This window comes from Notamacropus eugenii, chromosome 5 (assembly GCF_028372415.1).
Source record: "Notamacropus eugenii isolate mMacEug1 chromosome 5, mMacEug1.pri_v2, whole genome shotgun sequence".
Lineage (NCBI taxonomy): Eukaryota > Metazoa > Chordata > Mammalia > Diprotodontia > Macropodidae > Notamacropus > Notamacropus eugenii.
In genome coordinates, this window is record NC_092876.1 from 226570243 (window position 1) to 226587295 (window position 17053).

General features: G+C 34.4%; 1 protein-coding gene across 2 annotated transcripts in view; it reads right to left on the reverse strand.

The window, feature by feature from the left end:
* TTC21B (tetratricopeptide repeat domain 21B) overlaps positions 1-17053 on the reverse strand; it is a 106783-nt gene that overhangs the window by 54117 nt on the left and 35613 nt on the right. For both annotated transcript variants that reach the window (XM_072612199.1, XM_072612200.1), the window contains 5 exons: positions 14969-15066; positions 14456-14656; positions 7113-7242; positions 5383-5540; positions 457-681 (listed from right to left, as the gene is read on the reverse strand). In XM_072612199.1, the coding sequence (XP_072468300.1) occupies positions 457-681; positions 5383-5540; positions 7113-7242; positions 14456-14656; positions 14969-15066 (812 nt within the window). The remainder of the gene's footprint in view (positions 1-456; positions 682-5382; positions 5541-7112; positions 7243-14455; positions 14657-14968; positions 15067-17053) is intronic.

A 17053-nucleotide genomic window follows, 5' to 3' on the forward strand; every position in this document is an offset into this window, starting at 1 on the left:
GAAACCAAGATGGTAAAGAGACCTGATGTCTCCTCATGTTATTTAAAAGTTGTATGCTTTTAGATACGATGCAGCGTGATAACAGTGGAAAGAATATGAGTTCTGGAGTAAGAGGGCCTGGGTTAAAATTCTGTCTGACATTGACTTACCTATATGACCTTGAGCAAATTATTTAACTTCCCTAGGCCTCAGTTTCCTCACCTATGAAATGAAAGAATGGACTACATGACATCTGAGAATCCTTCCAGCTCTAAATCTATTATCCAAAAAAACTATTCAGGATACTGAGTAAGTGTCTCCCTAAAACAAAGTGCAGGCAGTTCAAGGCAATTCAAGGCAATACTTTTTTCTTGAATTTTTTGGTAGAGAGAAATGATCTTTGTTTTCTGCTTATTACTAAGAAAGACTGACCAATACCACTATAGACCAGATTCTCTGAATTATATCTCTACCTACCTGTTCTCCATTTAAGCGATGAGCATCTACCAATTCAAGAAAGATTGACAAACGATGACTTGCATCAACTTCAGACTTCTGGTGGGATTTAGATTTTGAAGCTCCAATTCTTCGCATCCCAGGTAAACTCATTGCCATATGCAAAGTTTTAACAGCTTCTGCTATTTGGCCCATTTTCTTCTGCAACTGAGCTTTTATTAAATGATATAAAGGATATTCTCTTACCTGAAAATATTTTGACACGCTTTAATTATTTGGAGATAATTTTAAAATGCTAAAATGACAGCACACATTTAAGATGAATGAAATCATTTAGAAAAGCATAATGTTTACGTGTACTTATTTACTTATGAGATTTATTTCCTTCCTGTTTTTCACTTTTATATTGTTATTCATTTAAATTAGATATAAGGAAACCATTACTATTGAGGATCTCCAAATGTTCTTCCCCTACAGAGCAATAAGATAGCTTAAAACATAAGCCTCCAACAACCTTTAATATAACTATTACTCATAAACTGCTGTTGAGTTTTATGGGCTGTAAAGAAGCTAAGTAAACAAACAAGTCTGTGCTGGAGGTGATAATTTTGAAAGGCCTTCAAGATAAAATCCGAAGATATTGCAAACAGAGGAAAATTAGAAAAAAACAGAAAAAGCTCATTGCACAATGTTTTTACTTAAGGATACTTGAGAAGACATTAACAACTACTGACCCATACATATGTCTGCTTTCTCATCTCTCTACATAAAATCTTTATGAGAATAGTTTATGCACACAATGAAGATATTCCAAATGAAATCATGAGGGAGTATGAGACAAGCTTTCATAGGTAGTTTGCTAAAGCAGAGTGCATTTTTCTATGATTATAAAGATGACTGAGAACTACAGAAATAGAAGATTTTGTTGTATTTATTGATTTTAAGAAATATTTGGAGCAGCCCTCTTTCTGGTAACAAAGAAGTGGACATTAATTGTTTACTCATTAATTGGGGAATGCAACAACATTATTTTGCAGTATGAAATGACATGCTTGAGAAATTCAGAGAAACATGGGAAATCTATATGAACTGATGAAAATAATGAGAGATGATTACAATAATATAAATGAAAAAATAAAATCACAAAAAGGAAGTTGAACCTTGAATAATGGAAAAATCAATGCAGGTACCTAGAGAAGAGATAATGAAATATATTTCTTAATTTCACAGCGGACATATTTAGACTATTTGCACAGAATATTCTATACACCGTCAAACATAGTTACTATATTGGATATTTTTAACTGTTTTTCTTTGTCCATGATTCCCCCATTCTCAAAAAAATATTGACTCGTGGATCTATCCATCCCCACTAGTTATCATTCTATTTATCTCCTACCTTTCTCGGTTAAATTCCTTGAGACATTTATAATTGGTTTCAACTTCTTTTCTTTCTAAATGTCTGCAGTCTGCCTTTTGAATTTATCATTCAACAAAAACTGAAACAACTCTCCAAAATTACTAATCATCTCTTAACTGCCAAAGTTAAAAACCTTTTCTCAACCCTCATCTTTCTTGACTTTTCTGTAACTTTAACGCTGTCAATTAGTCTCTCCTCGATACTATATTCTCTCTGGTTTCTATACAATGTACTCTCCAAGTTCTCCTCCTTCCTGAGGAGGACCTGACCTCTCTGACTGCTCCTCCCTTTCCTCTGCTAAATCTTTATCCATGTAAACACTCCTGTAAACACGGATGTCCTAAAGGGTTCTATCCTGGGCCCTCTTCTCTTCTTCATTTATGCTATTTCACTTGACGATCTCATCAGCTTCCATGTTTTTAATTGTCATCTCTATATCAATGATTCCAAGATTTATTTATCTAGGCCTAACCTCTTCTAACTTTCAATCTCACATCTCCAATTATATAGGAGACATCCTGAACTTGATGTCTGGTAGACATCTTAAATTCATATGTTCAAAAAACAAACTTGTTATCTTGCCCCACCTCCCTATCCTACCTTCTTCCTAAATTCCCTATTATTGTCAGGGGCACAATCATCCTCCCAGTCTCCCAGGTTCACAACCTAAGCGCTACCTTCTACTCCTCACTCTTTCACCACCATATCCAACATATTGTCATGGCCTGTGAATTCTACCTTTGCAACATTTCTGATATGCTCCTCTTTCTCTCCTGTGATGCTGGTGCTACCCTTAAATCATGTCACACTTCGAATATTGCAATAAATTTCTGGTTGGTTTCACTGTTACTCAATTCTTTTCCTACTTCAGTCCATCTTCCACTAAGTCATCAAAGAGATTTCCTAAAGCACTGGTATGGCAACATTATCCCCCTATTCAATAAACTCTAGTGGCTCCCTATTATCTATAAGATCAATGATAATACTGTGGTTGGCCCTTCATAAGTCCTTTTCTGTTTTTCTAACTTTCTCAAATTTTTATTCTTTGTTCCATTGATGTTGGCTTCCTTGTACAACACTATCCATGCACTTTAATTGGCAAGTCTCCATGCCTGGGATGTTCTCTCTCCTCTGGTCTTTTCAACAAGAATGCTTGGAAGTCCTCTATTTCATTGAAATTCCATTTTTTCCTCTGAAATATTATACTCAGTTTTGCTGGGTAGGTGATTCTTGGTTTTAATTCTGTCTCCTTTGACCTCTGGAATATCATATTCCAAACCCTTCGATCTCTTAGTGCAGAAGCTGCTAAATCCTGTGTTATCCTCATTGTATTTCCACAATACTTGAATTGTTTCTTTCTGGCTGCTTTTAATATTTTCTCCCTGACCTGGGAACTCTGGAATTTGGCTACGATATCCCTAGGAGTTTTCCTTTTGGGAACTCTTTCAGGAGGTGATTAGTGAATTCTTTCCATTTCTATTTTACCCTCTGGTTCTAGAATATCAGGGCAGTTTTCTTTGACAATTTTTTGGAAGATGATATCTAGGCTCTTTGTTCATCATAGTTTTCAGGTAAACCAATAATTTTTAAATTATCTCTCCTGGATCTATTTTCCAGGTCAGTTGTTTTTCCAATAAGATATTTCACATTGTCTTCTATTTTTTCATTCTTTTGGCTTTGTTTTGTAATTTCTTGGTTTCTCATAAAGTCATTAGCTTCCATCTGCTCCATTCTAATTTTTAAAGAACTATTTTCTTCATTGAGCTTTTTGAACCTCCTTTTTCATTTGGCCCAAAAGGTGTTATTTTCTTCAGCATTTTTTTGGGTCTCCTTTCGCAAGCTGTTGACTCTCTTTTCATGATTTTCTTGCATCGTTCTCATTTCTCTTCCCAATTTTTCCTCCACCTCTCGTACTTGATTTTCAAAATCTTTTGTGAGCTCTTTCCATGGCCTGAGACCACTGCATATTTTTTGGGAGGATTTGGATGTAGAAGCCTTGACTTTTATGTCTTCCTCTGATGCTATGCTTTGTTCTTCCTCATCCAAAAGGATGGAAGAAAATACCTGTTTACCAAGAAAGTAACCTTCTATAGTCTTATTTTTTTTCCCTTTTTTGGGCATTTTCCAAGCCAGTACTTGACTTTTGAGTCCTTTGTCAAGTGAAAGGTATACTCTAAAGATCTGTAAGTTCTCAGTTCTTCCAAGGTGGCACAGTCAAAGGAGAGGAGTTTACTCCTCTCCTGGCCCGCATTGTGGTCTGGGAGCAACCACAAGCTTTTCTGCCCAGGATCAACAAACAGAATTCCCTTTCCAGAGCCTCCACCAGCTCCACCATGTCAGTGTTCCTCCCCACCCCAGGACCACCCAAGACTGAGATCCAGATCAACTGCTCAATTCCCCCAAGGGTCTTTAGGCTGAGGGCTCCAAAAGTGGAAGCTGCTGCTATAGTGGCTTTCGCCGCCCTAGAGCTGGGGCCAGACAGTATTTCCCTTTCACCCAGGTGAAAGAGCTTTTTTACTGACCTTTGAAACTGTCTTTGGCATTTGTGGGGTGAGAGATCTGGGAACCACAGAGGCTACCTGTGATTCTGCACCCTGAAGTCTGCTCTCAGCTCTGAGCCCAGTGCGACAGACCTTTCCTGTTGGTCTTCCAGGCTGTCTTGGTCTTGAAATCTCTTTCATTCTGTCGTTTTGTGGCTTCTTCTGCTCTAGAATTTGTTTAGAATCATTTTTTACAGGTATTTTATGGGCTTTGGGAGTAGAGCTAGAGCCTTGATACTACTTTTGTACATAAAAGTTACATGAGACAGGTTTCTATGCTGGAGACTACAAAGACCTCTAAGAAAGTAAGCATACAGAGGACTAACTCAGACAATATTGAAACATAAGAAAGCCAATGAAGAAGATGTCAGGAATAATGAAAAATAAGCTCCACTGTTTAGAAGAGTGAGGATGTGAGAGATCTCTCAGTTGCCCTATGAAATAGCATAGATTGCACTCCCTACATGTAACTTTAAGGCTTTACCAAAATGGCTTATGATTCTATGAGTCACTATTACTAGAAAATTCTGGAATCCCTACCTGGGCACATGATGAGGGTAGCCTTTTCCTTTGAAATTAGTTTAAGAAGAACCTGAACTCTGCTTTCAATGTTGGAGGACACAATACTAAAGGATAATTATACAAAAATAACCAGGATAAAAATACAGCATACTTACACCTTAAGCCATATGATGACATTCAAAATGACAAGATAGAGCTAAATTATGACATTATTTTACAAAGTACATCATACCATAATTCCAAAATTTCTCAGTCAATATACAAAATTAGTGACAGGATTTGTCACCATTTTTCTACAATTTAAGAGGTTTGAAAATTTTTAACAGCTTTCATTTCACCCTAACATAAAATATATAAATTTAAATTATTAAGTTAAAAAAATTGGGTTAAAATTAAATAATCCTTAAAATTTACTTAAGTCTCATGAGAGTAGCAATCTTATCCATTTAAGTCTGGAGAACTCACCTCAAAACTATAACTCAAACAAAGTTCAAGAGATTGAGAGCACATTTTAAAATTATCTTGAGACAAATAAACCTGAGCCATGAGAAGATGAGCATCTGCATAGGAAGGATTGTGTTTCAGGCAATGCTTTAGGTTACTTTGGGATGCTTCGATATTACCTAATAATGCAAACAAAACATCAAAGTAAATCATAATTCAAGCAATTAAGTGCTTAGAGATGTTTCTATAGGAGACAATCAAATATATTTCTGGATGATTAGTGCTTTTAGCTCTCACAAAGACAAAGTCATAGGTTAGTTAGCTTTGCTCTAGAATTCATGGTTATAAAACTATTTATTTAATTCATGTTAGTTAAAAGAGAAACATAAATAAATACTATCAGCTCCTTTTCAGTTATGGTAAGAGAAGACGGTTAGAGTTTGACCTGAAGGTAACAGATTGGTAAGAATTCTAGGAATTAAGGGATACTCAAGACAGCTTTATCTAGCACTGACCCCTGTTCACAAATGAATAGTTTATGAAAATATTTTTGCTCTGCATAGCTGTACTCCATCTTCCTTTAGCTGGAACACAATATGTGAAGGCTTCTGTTTTTTGGAGGGAAGAAATGGTACCCATGTAATATGACTATCTTTAATTAAATGAACTTGATTTCCAGAAAATTCATTAAATGAGGTATCATTAGATTGTGGTTAATTTATATTAATTCATAGAATAAAGAAAAATGCTAAATAAATTAACCATAGTAACATAAGTCCTCAGTTTTATCATACAAAAGTAGCTCAATGAAATTATCATCCAATAACTCTACAACTGAACTGAATTGGGGCATGAATCCTAGAAGGGATTTCTGCATACAGTCCATGGATTTCAAAGTGAATTTTTCTAAGTTTGGTCAAAGAAGTATGTAATTTAAAATCATTGTGAAAACAGAAATTTAAACAATACTGAAAGATTTGCTGAAACGTAAAATTTTCCATTTGCATTGGAAACCACTAATTTATTGAAAACCCTCTCATTTATTACAGAAGAGAAAATGGACACCCAAAGAAGCTATGTAACTAGCAGTATATCACTGAGCTACGTAGCAGTGGTAGAGCTTGGACTAGAAATCAGGTGTCCTGATTCACAGTCCAGCGTTCTTTCTACTCCACAAAATAAAAATTATTGGATTAAGATGGTAAATTCCTTAAAACTGGTTTCTTCCCTAAGGGCTTTTTAGGGCTAATTAATTTTTATTCAGCATCCAAGAATGTAGGAACATAAAAAGACATATTAAATGCTACCTATGCTTATACTTCTACCTACATAGCTTCTGTGATAACTGTGATATCTTCAGAATGTAAAAGCTAGTCAAAGAAGGTAACTACTGAATGCACTCCAAACCTTTAGAAAATAATGCTTGCAGTCACAGCTGTCCTGAATTTGAAATACTAATCTAGACTTAATATTCTTATTCACAGTCTCAAGTCTGGTATGATTGTCTTTTTCCAAGAGTCTATCTGATGATCAGTGATTAACATTATTTAATAAAAATCTAAAGAATAATCCAAAAGAATAAATGCTGTACTACTTTGTTTTAATCTGAATCAAATATACATACATATATGCACATGAAGGATAACCATATAATTTGTTTATTTAACCTATTTAAACACCCACTTTGTCAATATGATAATGAGCAAAATGTCACTTAAAAGATTAAGATTAATTTTAAAGATATACATTACCTGATAAATACTTCACTTTTGCAATTAGGAAGAAAGCTTGCAGAAGACCTGGTACAGTTCTAACAATAGTTTCTAAGACTGAAGCACACTGTCTGAGAAGCGGAGAAGGTGGCTGTCCAGGGCTTGCAGGCTAACAGTAAAAACAAATTGGATTATTACTTTTTATCATCATTTATTACTATGAAATCATAACAGCTTTTTCCCAGCAGAATGTACACATTCTCATTCTCTCATTTTCTCTCTCTCTGAAAGAGGTACAGAGAATACATACATACATGCATGCATACATACATACACACTCATTTCATTCTGGTTGGGAATTTTTTTGGGGGGGGGAGGGTTCAGAACTATGATTTCATCACTGTAGGGAGACACAGATGGAGAATTCTACTAACACAGATCCATGACATATAATCTTAGAGCCTTGTCTGGGATACTGACTGAAAGGTTCAGTGATTTATGTAGGTTCGCAAAGCCAGTGTGTCAGGTGAGACATAAACTTAGGTCATTGTGACTCTGAGGCCAGCCTTTTATACATACATAATGCAACACTACCTTTCATTTTAATCTAATACTTTCAGAAAATATTCTTATAGAAATTTAAAGAATTTAGGTTCAACACTGTCATTTATTGGTTCCCCAATTCCATAAAGATGCTATACGAACCAGAGTTTCTACTTAGTTAACGTTATTTCATAAAGCACAGCTTTATGCAAGGAATTTGATGAACAATTGGATAAGGATATCTAGGAAATAATGACAACTAATTTGAATCAAAGCAACCTGAGTCTAAAATCTTAGACTGTTGACCTCAACACAGCCTTAGACTAAAAGATTTTTCTCATTCTTTGCTACTTTCCCATAGTATAGTGTTAGACTTGGAGTTGGAAGATATGGGATTGAATTTAGCCTCAACCAATTACCAGCTAGGTGATCATGTCTAAGCTTCTTCATCAGTAATGAGGGATAATAATTCTCACACTACCTGCTTCATGGGGTTGTTGTGAGGAAAGTACTTTGAAAATGTTAAAGAGTTAAAAATATGAATTCTTGTTAACCAACACAACTATTCCTTGGAAGTACCATGAAGATTAATTTTAAAAGAGCTCAAAAGTTTTTGATCTTTATAGAGAATGGAAGATAGAATACACTATATATGTTAATAGTCCACTGTGTCTGAAATGAGGTTTACTTTCCATAATGGAAGTATTTTCCTAATTCTTGCTATGGGTGTTATTTTATCTTTTTGTATGGCTATCTAACACTTTGAAATTAATTTTATCTTGAATGAGATATCCAGAAGACATCTTAAACTCATTATGTTGAAAACAGAATTCACTGTTTTTCCTCTTATAGCTTCCCCTCCTCCTACCTTCCCTGTTACTGTAGAGCAGGGCTTTCCTTTTAGCATTTCTTAAATTGTGGATCGTGATCCCATGTGGGGTTAAAACCCACAGTTTAATAAGGACTGTGAGAGGGCAATATCATCCTCAAATTTCCTCAGGCTCCCAACTTAGGAAGCATCCTAAACTCCTCTCAATCTCTCATTCCCCTCTCCTCACCATGTCTAAGCTGTTGCCAAGACCTGTTGACTTCACCTCAGCAACATTTCTGTAATATGTTAGTATGTTCTCCCTGGCCTCTCCCCCCCACCCCGGGCAATCCCTTCCTCTGACACTGACACTACTCTAGTGTAGGCCCTCATCATCTCACACTTGGATTTATTGCAATAACATGCTGGTGGTGTTTCCTGCCTCAAGCTGCTCCCTGATCCATTCAGTCACTAATAGGATTTTCCTAAAACATAGGTCTAATTGGGTCTTCCCCCTACTCAATAAACTCTAATGGCTTTCTATTGCAACCAAGAGCAAATACAAAATGTTCGGTTTGACATTCAAGGCCCTTTATAATGTGGTCTCCTTCTACCTGTCCAATCTTCTTAAACTTTATTTCTCAACATGTATTCTTTGATCCAATGACTCTCCATCTGGCTGCTCCAGGAACAAGTTCTGGGCATTCTCTCTCGCTGTCCGCTAGGCCTAGAATGCTCTCCCTCTTTTATGCCAACTACTGATTTCTCAAGTAAAATACTACCTTCTACAGGAAGCCTTCCCTAACCCCTCGTAACTACAGTACCCTGTTAATTATTTCCCATTTATCCTGTATATAGTTTGCTTTGTATGTATTTATTTGCATGTTGTTTGCTTCATTAAATTGTAATGAGAGCAGGGACTTTCTTTTCCCTCTTTTTGTATCCTCAGAACTTAAGCAGAGGAGCTGGCAAATAGTAGGCACTTAGTAAATGTTTAATGATTGATCAATAGTAACATATACTATATTTAAGATAATATTTAAACCAAATCTGTATTTAATGCACTATCCCAAAAGTCTTAGTACTATTTAAACCTTAATAATAGTAAGCTATTATTATTAATAACAATATTAAGCTTAAGCTGCAACTGGGGCTTTTAAGATGTAAAATCTAGTCAAAATACAGTAAATATCCTCTTTAAAGGGATATATTGACAGAATTTCAGAGTTAGAAGGGACCTCAGAGGCTATCTGGTCCATACCTGAACCCATATCTGAACAAGAATTCCATCAATAAAGTAACACACAAATCAAGGCTTTAACTGAAGTCTTCAGTGAGAGGGTACCCACTTGTCTTCCAAGGAAGCCCATTTCACTCTTGGATAATCTCTCATTTTTAGCAAATTTTTTCTTTCATCAAGCCTAACCGTGCGCTACTTCCAACCACTAATCTTACTTCTGCCCTCTGGGACACCAAACAGAACAGGTACAATTCTTTTTCTACATGTCACCCCTTTAACTGTTTTGAGACAGCTATCATTTCTCCCCTCCTTCTCACCATCCTGGCTTTAACTTTTTCACGTGAACAACAAACATAAACAAACAGTTCCTTTCATTGATAAAAATGGCTTAACTTTAGGTCCCTTCACTATTCTGGCTGGTCTCTTTTAGCCATTCATCAACATGTTTCCTAAAATATGGTTCTCAGAACTGAACACAGTTGGACTATCTCAAGTACCAGTTGGATCACATACTATTTTTAATCAAATCAAATGTTCATCCCTATCTCCATGCCTTTATTCTTACGAATTTAATTAACATTAACAACCAAAAACATTCCCACAAAAAAAGATAAAAAAGATTATATATGGATCCTTGTTTCTTTCCATCTGCATTGCTTTTGGACTTTACTGGAGATATCTAATGGAGATCCTTCTTTGGGAAACTTAATATGCTGCAAAACTGAATCTGTCTGGTCCTCATATCTCTTTAGTAGCCTTTGACGCTCTGACTGCAGAGCAGGGCATGGGCCCCAGGGTCTCTAAAGAGGGGGAGCAGAACAGGTTACACTGCTTTTGGACTTCTCTGGAACTCTCTATCATCATCCCTAAACCCCTTCAAGGACTGCCTTTATATTTCTTTGTATCCTCAGTGCTTATCACAATGCTCAGTGCCCGGTAGGAGCTTAATAAATATTTATCAATTACTGACTTGCTTTTTTAAAGGACATATTAAGTTTAACTTGTTTTAAAACACCGCCCTGCTTTCCTTGCCTATGACTTTCTGAACTTCCTTCTACTCTCTCTTTAGTGGATGGATACTTGTTTCAATGATTCTCTTTTTCTTTTTAGCCAAAGTTCTTAAAACCAGCAGTCGTTTCCCTTTAAAATGTTGTAGATATGATATCAATTGTTCTCCCAGTACTTCTCACTTCATTTTATGCAACAATCTATAAAAATCTCAGTTCCTATGAACCTATGTAGTGAAGAGGACTTTGGCTGAAGTCTTACCTCTCTGCGAGATACTGGCTGATACGTTGGTCTAAGTCTATTTCTCCCAGTAGTTTTTGATAGATGGTGAAGTGCCTTCCCCAGTAAGTGGTGTTTGGGGGTTGATCTGAACATTGTACATAAGACATTGAGTCTTACGTACCTAATCTGCTTCTGTTTCATTGATAAATCTTTCTGCTTTTTTTAAAAATGCAATACCAATTAAAAAATTTTTTACTGCTGTGTATCCTCACATGAGATGTGGTACTACTAGGTCCCTTCCTTCCTACTTTTCCCCCCTCACGATTTCCTTTGAGATACTAACCTTTTGTTCCTTTACATACATTTTGTTATTATTTTGTTTAGTTATCTAAAATAACCCTATGGTAGTGTGATTGGCACGGTACTGGATCTATAAAATGATTTAGGTAGTTTTGTCATTTTTATTATACGTTATTTTTTCAATCAATTTTTAGTCAAATGTTTAGGTGTTTTATAGGTAAAATATCATAATCTGAGAGAAGTGATAATTTTTTTCTTCTCTGTGTTTATTTTCTGAATTCCTTTCCTTTCTTTATTGCTACTGAATTTCTAGAACTATTTCAATTAATAGTGGTAACAACACTCCTGACCCTACTGAAAATGCCTCTAGCATTTCCCTTTAGATGTAGTTAACTTTTGTTTGTAGATAGCGTTTATCATATAAATAAAAGGTCCAACTATTTCTATGTTTTTATGATTTTTTAAAATAAAATTAGATATTATATTTTGTAAAAAAGTTTGTTTCTATGGATAAATCTATTGATTTTTCACAGCCATGTCAGTTTTTATCATTAAAATAGCTTATTAGGTTTATAGTTTTCCTAATATTGAACTTATTCTGTATCCATAACTCTGACCAGTGTGGAATCTTTCTTAATATTCTGTTGTATTTTTGCACTGTTATTTATGAAAGATATTAGTCTACAGTTTTCTTTGACTTATCTCTTTTTGGTTTAGCCATCAAGACCATACTCTTTCATAGAAACAGCATAATAGGATACCTTCTTTTTGTTTTGCAAATAATTTATTATATATTAGACTTAATAGGTTTTTGAAAGCTTAATAGAGTTCATCTGTTTATCTGGCTCTAATTCTTTTCCTTTGGATATTTCTTTATGGTTTATTCAATTTCTTTTCTAGGATTGGGTTACTGAAATTCTCCTTTTTTATTCTGTCAGTATGGGTATTCCGTATAATTGTAAAATATTAGAAGATTTAATGTCATCAGTTTTTTGGACATATAATTGGGGAAACTAGATTTTAGCACTTTCCTTTATTTCATCTACATCTAATGTAAATTTTCCTTTTTAAGTATGATATTTTGGATTTCCTCTTTTAAAAATCAAATTAGTTAATAGTGGGATTCACTGTCATGTATTTTTTTTAAAGCTCCTCTTTTTACCAACTTTTTTTTTAAATTTTCAATTTTTTTCTCTACTTTGATTTCCAGAATTTCTATTTTTGTGTCAAGTCCTGCCTGAGTCATCCCAGCTGTGAGACTCTGGGCAAGTAATTTAACCTCTTAGTATTCAAAGGATTTTACTAAGACTATAAGTCTCAAAGAAGTGGTTAACTTGTATTGCATCTGGAAATTCTCTATACTAATGAAATCATAGGTCTAGTACCTATCCCAATCTCTTATCTAAGACTATGACTGCCAGCCTTGCTTTTCTGAATTCACATGTAACATGATACATTCCTGTTCCAGCACCTCACTGTAACTGTGTCAAAACTGTTTGAAATTTACATTCCAAATATGTTTATAGGAAAGAGTATGTTATTTGCTTTCTAATCCATGTGCTAACTTCTTCTATTTTATGAGTAAGTTTATCCCATTTAAATTCACAGATATGATTATTATTTTTTCTATCCATTATATCCTCATAACATTCCATCTCTTCCCTCTGACTCTTATTTATAAAGAACTTGAGGAAAGAAAATGAATATGATCAAAACTGGTAATCTATGAGTGAAATGGCCTGTTCCCTTCTTTTTCTCCTCTTTTCAATCAGATCAGACTCTTATGCTAGTTCTTTGTAGTACTAGGGTACTCTAAAGCACACTTTCTCTTTTAATACTCCTTTGTTATGCACCAAAGCTAGAGTTTGACTCATGACTATTCCTTTTCCTTTCTACCAATCCTTCTTAAACCCCATTTTCCCATTGCCCACTTGTGTTCCTCTTAAATTTACTTTATCTCTACACTAAATTGTGTGTGTATGTATTCCATACTCTTTTGTTTAGTTCAAGTAAGAGTAAGAGGTCATGAGATTTCTACCTTACCTCACTATCCTTCTTCTCACATAACCAATAAGACTTAACCACTTCCAGATTTACAGTAATTTCTTTTTTAATGACCTTAAACCCTCAGAGTACCAACTCTTAAAACCAGATTAAGTGAAGCATCCTTCCTGGCTCTGAGATAGAGAGTTAGGAGTGTAATAAACTACATTACATGTTTGGCATTTTGGAATTAGCATTTTAAAATCTGCATTAAATTCAATTCTTATGTATAGTGTATTGTGGCAGGTATAAGAGATACAAGGTTTAAAACAACAACAACAAACAGCTCAGTCCCTGCTCTTAAAGGGCTTATAATATAAGACAAATAATTAATTAGAAATAATTTCAGTACACAATGGGCATTCAGTTTATATGTAGCCTATGAATGTAATGTATGAAGCCCTAATGGTACCCTTATCACTCATTCTTTATGTTCCCCAAACTACTGCTATTGAAGCACTGTTAAGGCCTTTCTAAATTCTTTGCTCCTAAGGTTACCACTACCAGTATGGAATAGAAGCCAGTGGACTTCCCATTAACTGCTGAGACTGTAGAGAAATTTGCCCCTTGAGTGGAATGCACTCTACTCAGTGCTATATGTTTGTAAAGGTAATTTAAATGGGAAGATCTTTCCCATTCATTAACAGACCCATGTGACCTTCTTAAATCACATGGAAGCCTGAGTCACATGAGCATAAGTCATATGGAACAGGAAGGGTGGAACAGAGGAAGAGATAGGGCTATAGCAGAGCTGAGAAGAAATTAGTGAGAGAGCAGTCAGAACTGAAGGATGCAGGTAAGCCCGCAGGTGTCTATGAGAGTAAGAAAGGCATTTTGTTTAAGGCATTTGTTTATTTGTGATTTGCTTAAGGGAACTGGTTTGTGGGAAGCCTAGCAGGAGCTTAGGGCTGGTGTTGTCCTCTCCATTGTTATTGTGTAAAAGATTTTTGTTACTATGATGGATTTGGCTTTCTGGTATCTGAATAAATGTTTTGGTTGTCTTCCATGTGGAGAGTCTGTTGTATTTCGCAATTCAGAATTGTGGCAGGATATACATGGCTGCCATAGGCGCTACATAGGCACTACAATGTTTCACATTACTTCTGATACTAGGGCTCAGATTTATTATGAAATACATAGATTAGGTAGGCTAGATATTCTATAATATTTACAAAGTTTTGGTTGATTCATTAAAAAAAAATAACCAATATTACTTACCTGAGCTGGACAGAAATTCAGATATTCTGTAATAATTTCTAATAAAAAGTCAGGATTTAACTTTTCAAAGTATTGTACACCAAGAGGTAAGGTTTGCAAGTTAGAGAAATGTGTATCCAGGACATCATTTAACAAATTAATAACCTCTTCTTGTCGTTTATGTTTCTTCATGGCTAGTACTGCATGTAAATAGGTCAGTTCCTAAAAGAATAAGCAGTTTTGTTTACAAACTTAATTGACATCTGGAATAAACATATAAAATGCTACTAAGGCATAATTTTTATGCTCTAATGTAATCATTAGCTTCTGTATGTGAACTTAAAAATCTTTCAGTCATATCTAATTTTGTATATAGGTAAATAAACAAAGAACTTTCTTGATGTTAAAAAAAACCCTATTACACACTGATAAAATGCTGTCTTTACTAGATACAAAGTTTGATTTTAACTTTTATATTTTCAAGTTTGCATTTGTTTTACATTATAAATTACAAGAGGAAATGAAATATCTTACTGCAGACTTCCCAATGGACTGCTGAATTTCATTAAGGAATTCAAGTTGATGATCTGCATCCTGTAAATGCCCTTCTATTAGCTGACATCGAATAATTCCTATAAAAGGGAATATTATTTAAACTTAATATCATTTTAGTAATAATAACAAAATAAAGTTAATCCAAATAATATCATTTAAAATATTCTTTTCTGTTTAATTATAAGGAACTAAAGGATTAGATGAAAAATAATAAAATAAAAACTTTCTGCCCCAGTGTATACACAATTCAAATTTTATAGAACAGAATTTAGAATTTACAGAACTGACAAAACAGGGAAAAAAACTCTGGCTAAACATGGTTCCTTGAAATATTTTGAAGAATAAAGCCACAAACAGGGACTATAGCCAGATGCTATTCACGTCTATAATTCTATTTTCCCATCAACATTCATGGAAAAATGGAAAATTTCTTTCAACCAAAATGATCTATATATAGTGGAGTACATGTAAAGAAATTTGCAAATGCATGCCCACACACAACTTCTACTCCATATGACTGCCTCCCAAAATTATCTTCTTCGGTTGGTTAGGCAGAATAGAGAAAGAGGGAAGAAACATTTAAAAAAATTAAAACAGAAAGCTATTCAAAACTATTACATTTTTCTACTAGCTTAGTACTGCTACTTTGGTCCGGACCTGTGATTTCATCAATGTGGGTGAACTTCTGATGAGGAACATTACCCTTGTCAATACAGATTTGCAACTTTTCTACAATCAGTGATGTGCTAAAGTCTATTCTTATTGTCTCTAGGTGGTTAAAATTTCAATGTGAGATTTATACCTCAGAAATAATCAAATGCTACACACTGGGGCTTGACTCACTATTTTGTTGACTATTCAGACTGAAGAAGGTGATAAAGAAATCATTAATAATACAGACTGAATTTAAAAGCATGTCAAGGGTACATCCCTCCCTCCCTCAAATCCTCCCTACCCTGCTCCCAGCTGATTGTTAAACACTTATAAGGATATCACTATCTACTCTTAAGAGTTCTGTTTAAAGACATTGAGAGGGTATGTGATTTACTGATGGTCACACAATTATCATATATCAGAATCAAAACTTGAATACAGATCTTCCAGATTCCAAGGTCATTGTTTCTCTTAAAAAATAACCTAATTAGTAATGCCCAGAGACAAAAGTGTGGAGTTCTGTTTCTATGCATTATTCATAAATATTTAGAGAATCTTAGGGAATTTGGGTAAAAAGAAAAGTAGTTCCATATTTTTAAACAAATTTTTGATTGTGATCAAAGCTCTATCTTAGTAGCAGTATAACCTTTTGTACCCAAAAGCAGTCTCTACTTATTGGCAGGGCTTTATATGTATTAGCAGTTTTCCATATACTGTTTTCAATATCCTGGAAAAAACACTGTTTGCAATATCCTTAAATATATTTAAACATTCACTGCATCTTTCATTCAGCATACAAGTTAATAAAATATTATCTTCTCCAAACATAAAGTCTTTTCAATCTAGTTTGTAAAGAATTATATTCTTTATAACTCTTTATGAATTATTCTAACATCTCAAGATATACATTATTCACTTTTGTGGAAGCTATTAAGTAATAAGACACTGTCCACCTCTTTTATTCTTTTGGCAAAATATGACAAAATAATATTTTACTTTAGACTGAAGTCCTCTGAAAAGCATATATAGACATATGACCTTGTTTTCCATATCACTTTCTATTAAAGAGTTGGACAAGATTATCTCTGTTATTGAATCATACATAATTTTAACATATATCAGTCTTTTTTAACTATCCTAAAACAATTTATTGTACTGAAATCTTTTTACATCATTCTTATCAAAAGACCAATGAACAAGTTTCTAAATGAAGAGGCCTAATCAGACCTAGGTAGTGGTTAGAGTAATGATTAGACGATCAGAATGAAGAACTCTTAATAATTCGGTTTAAAGAAATATCTCTGGAGATCACCTAGTTTTTAAAAGGTGGAAAAGAGAATCCTTAAGGGGAATAATTAAAGTGGGGTTTTGGGAAAACAATTATCCAGGTCCATCAAAAGTTTTGATTAT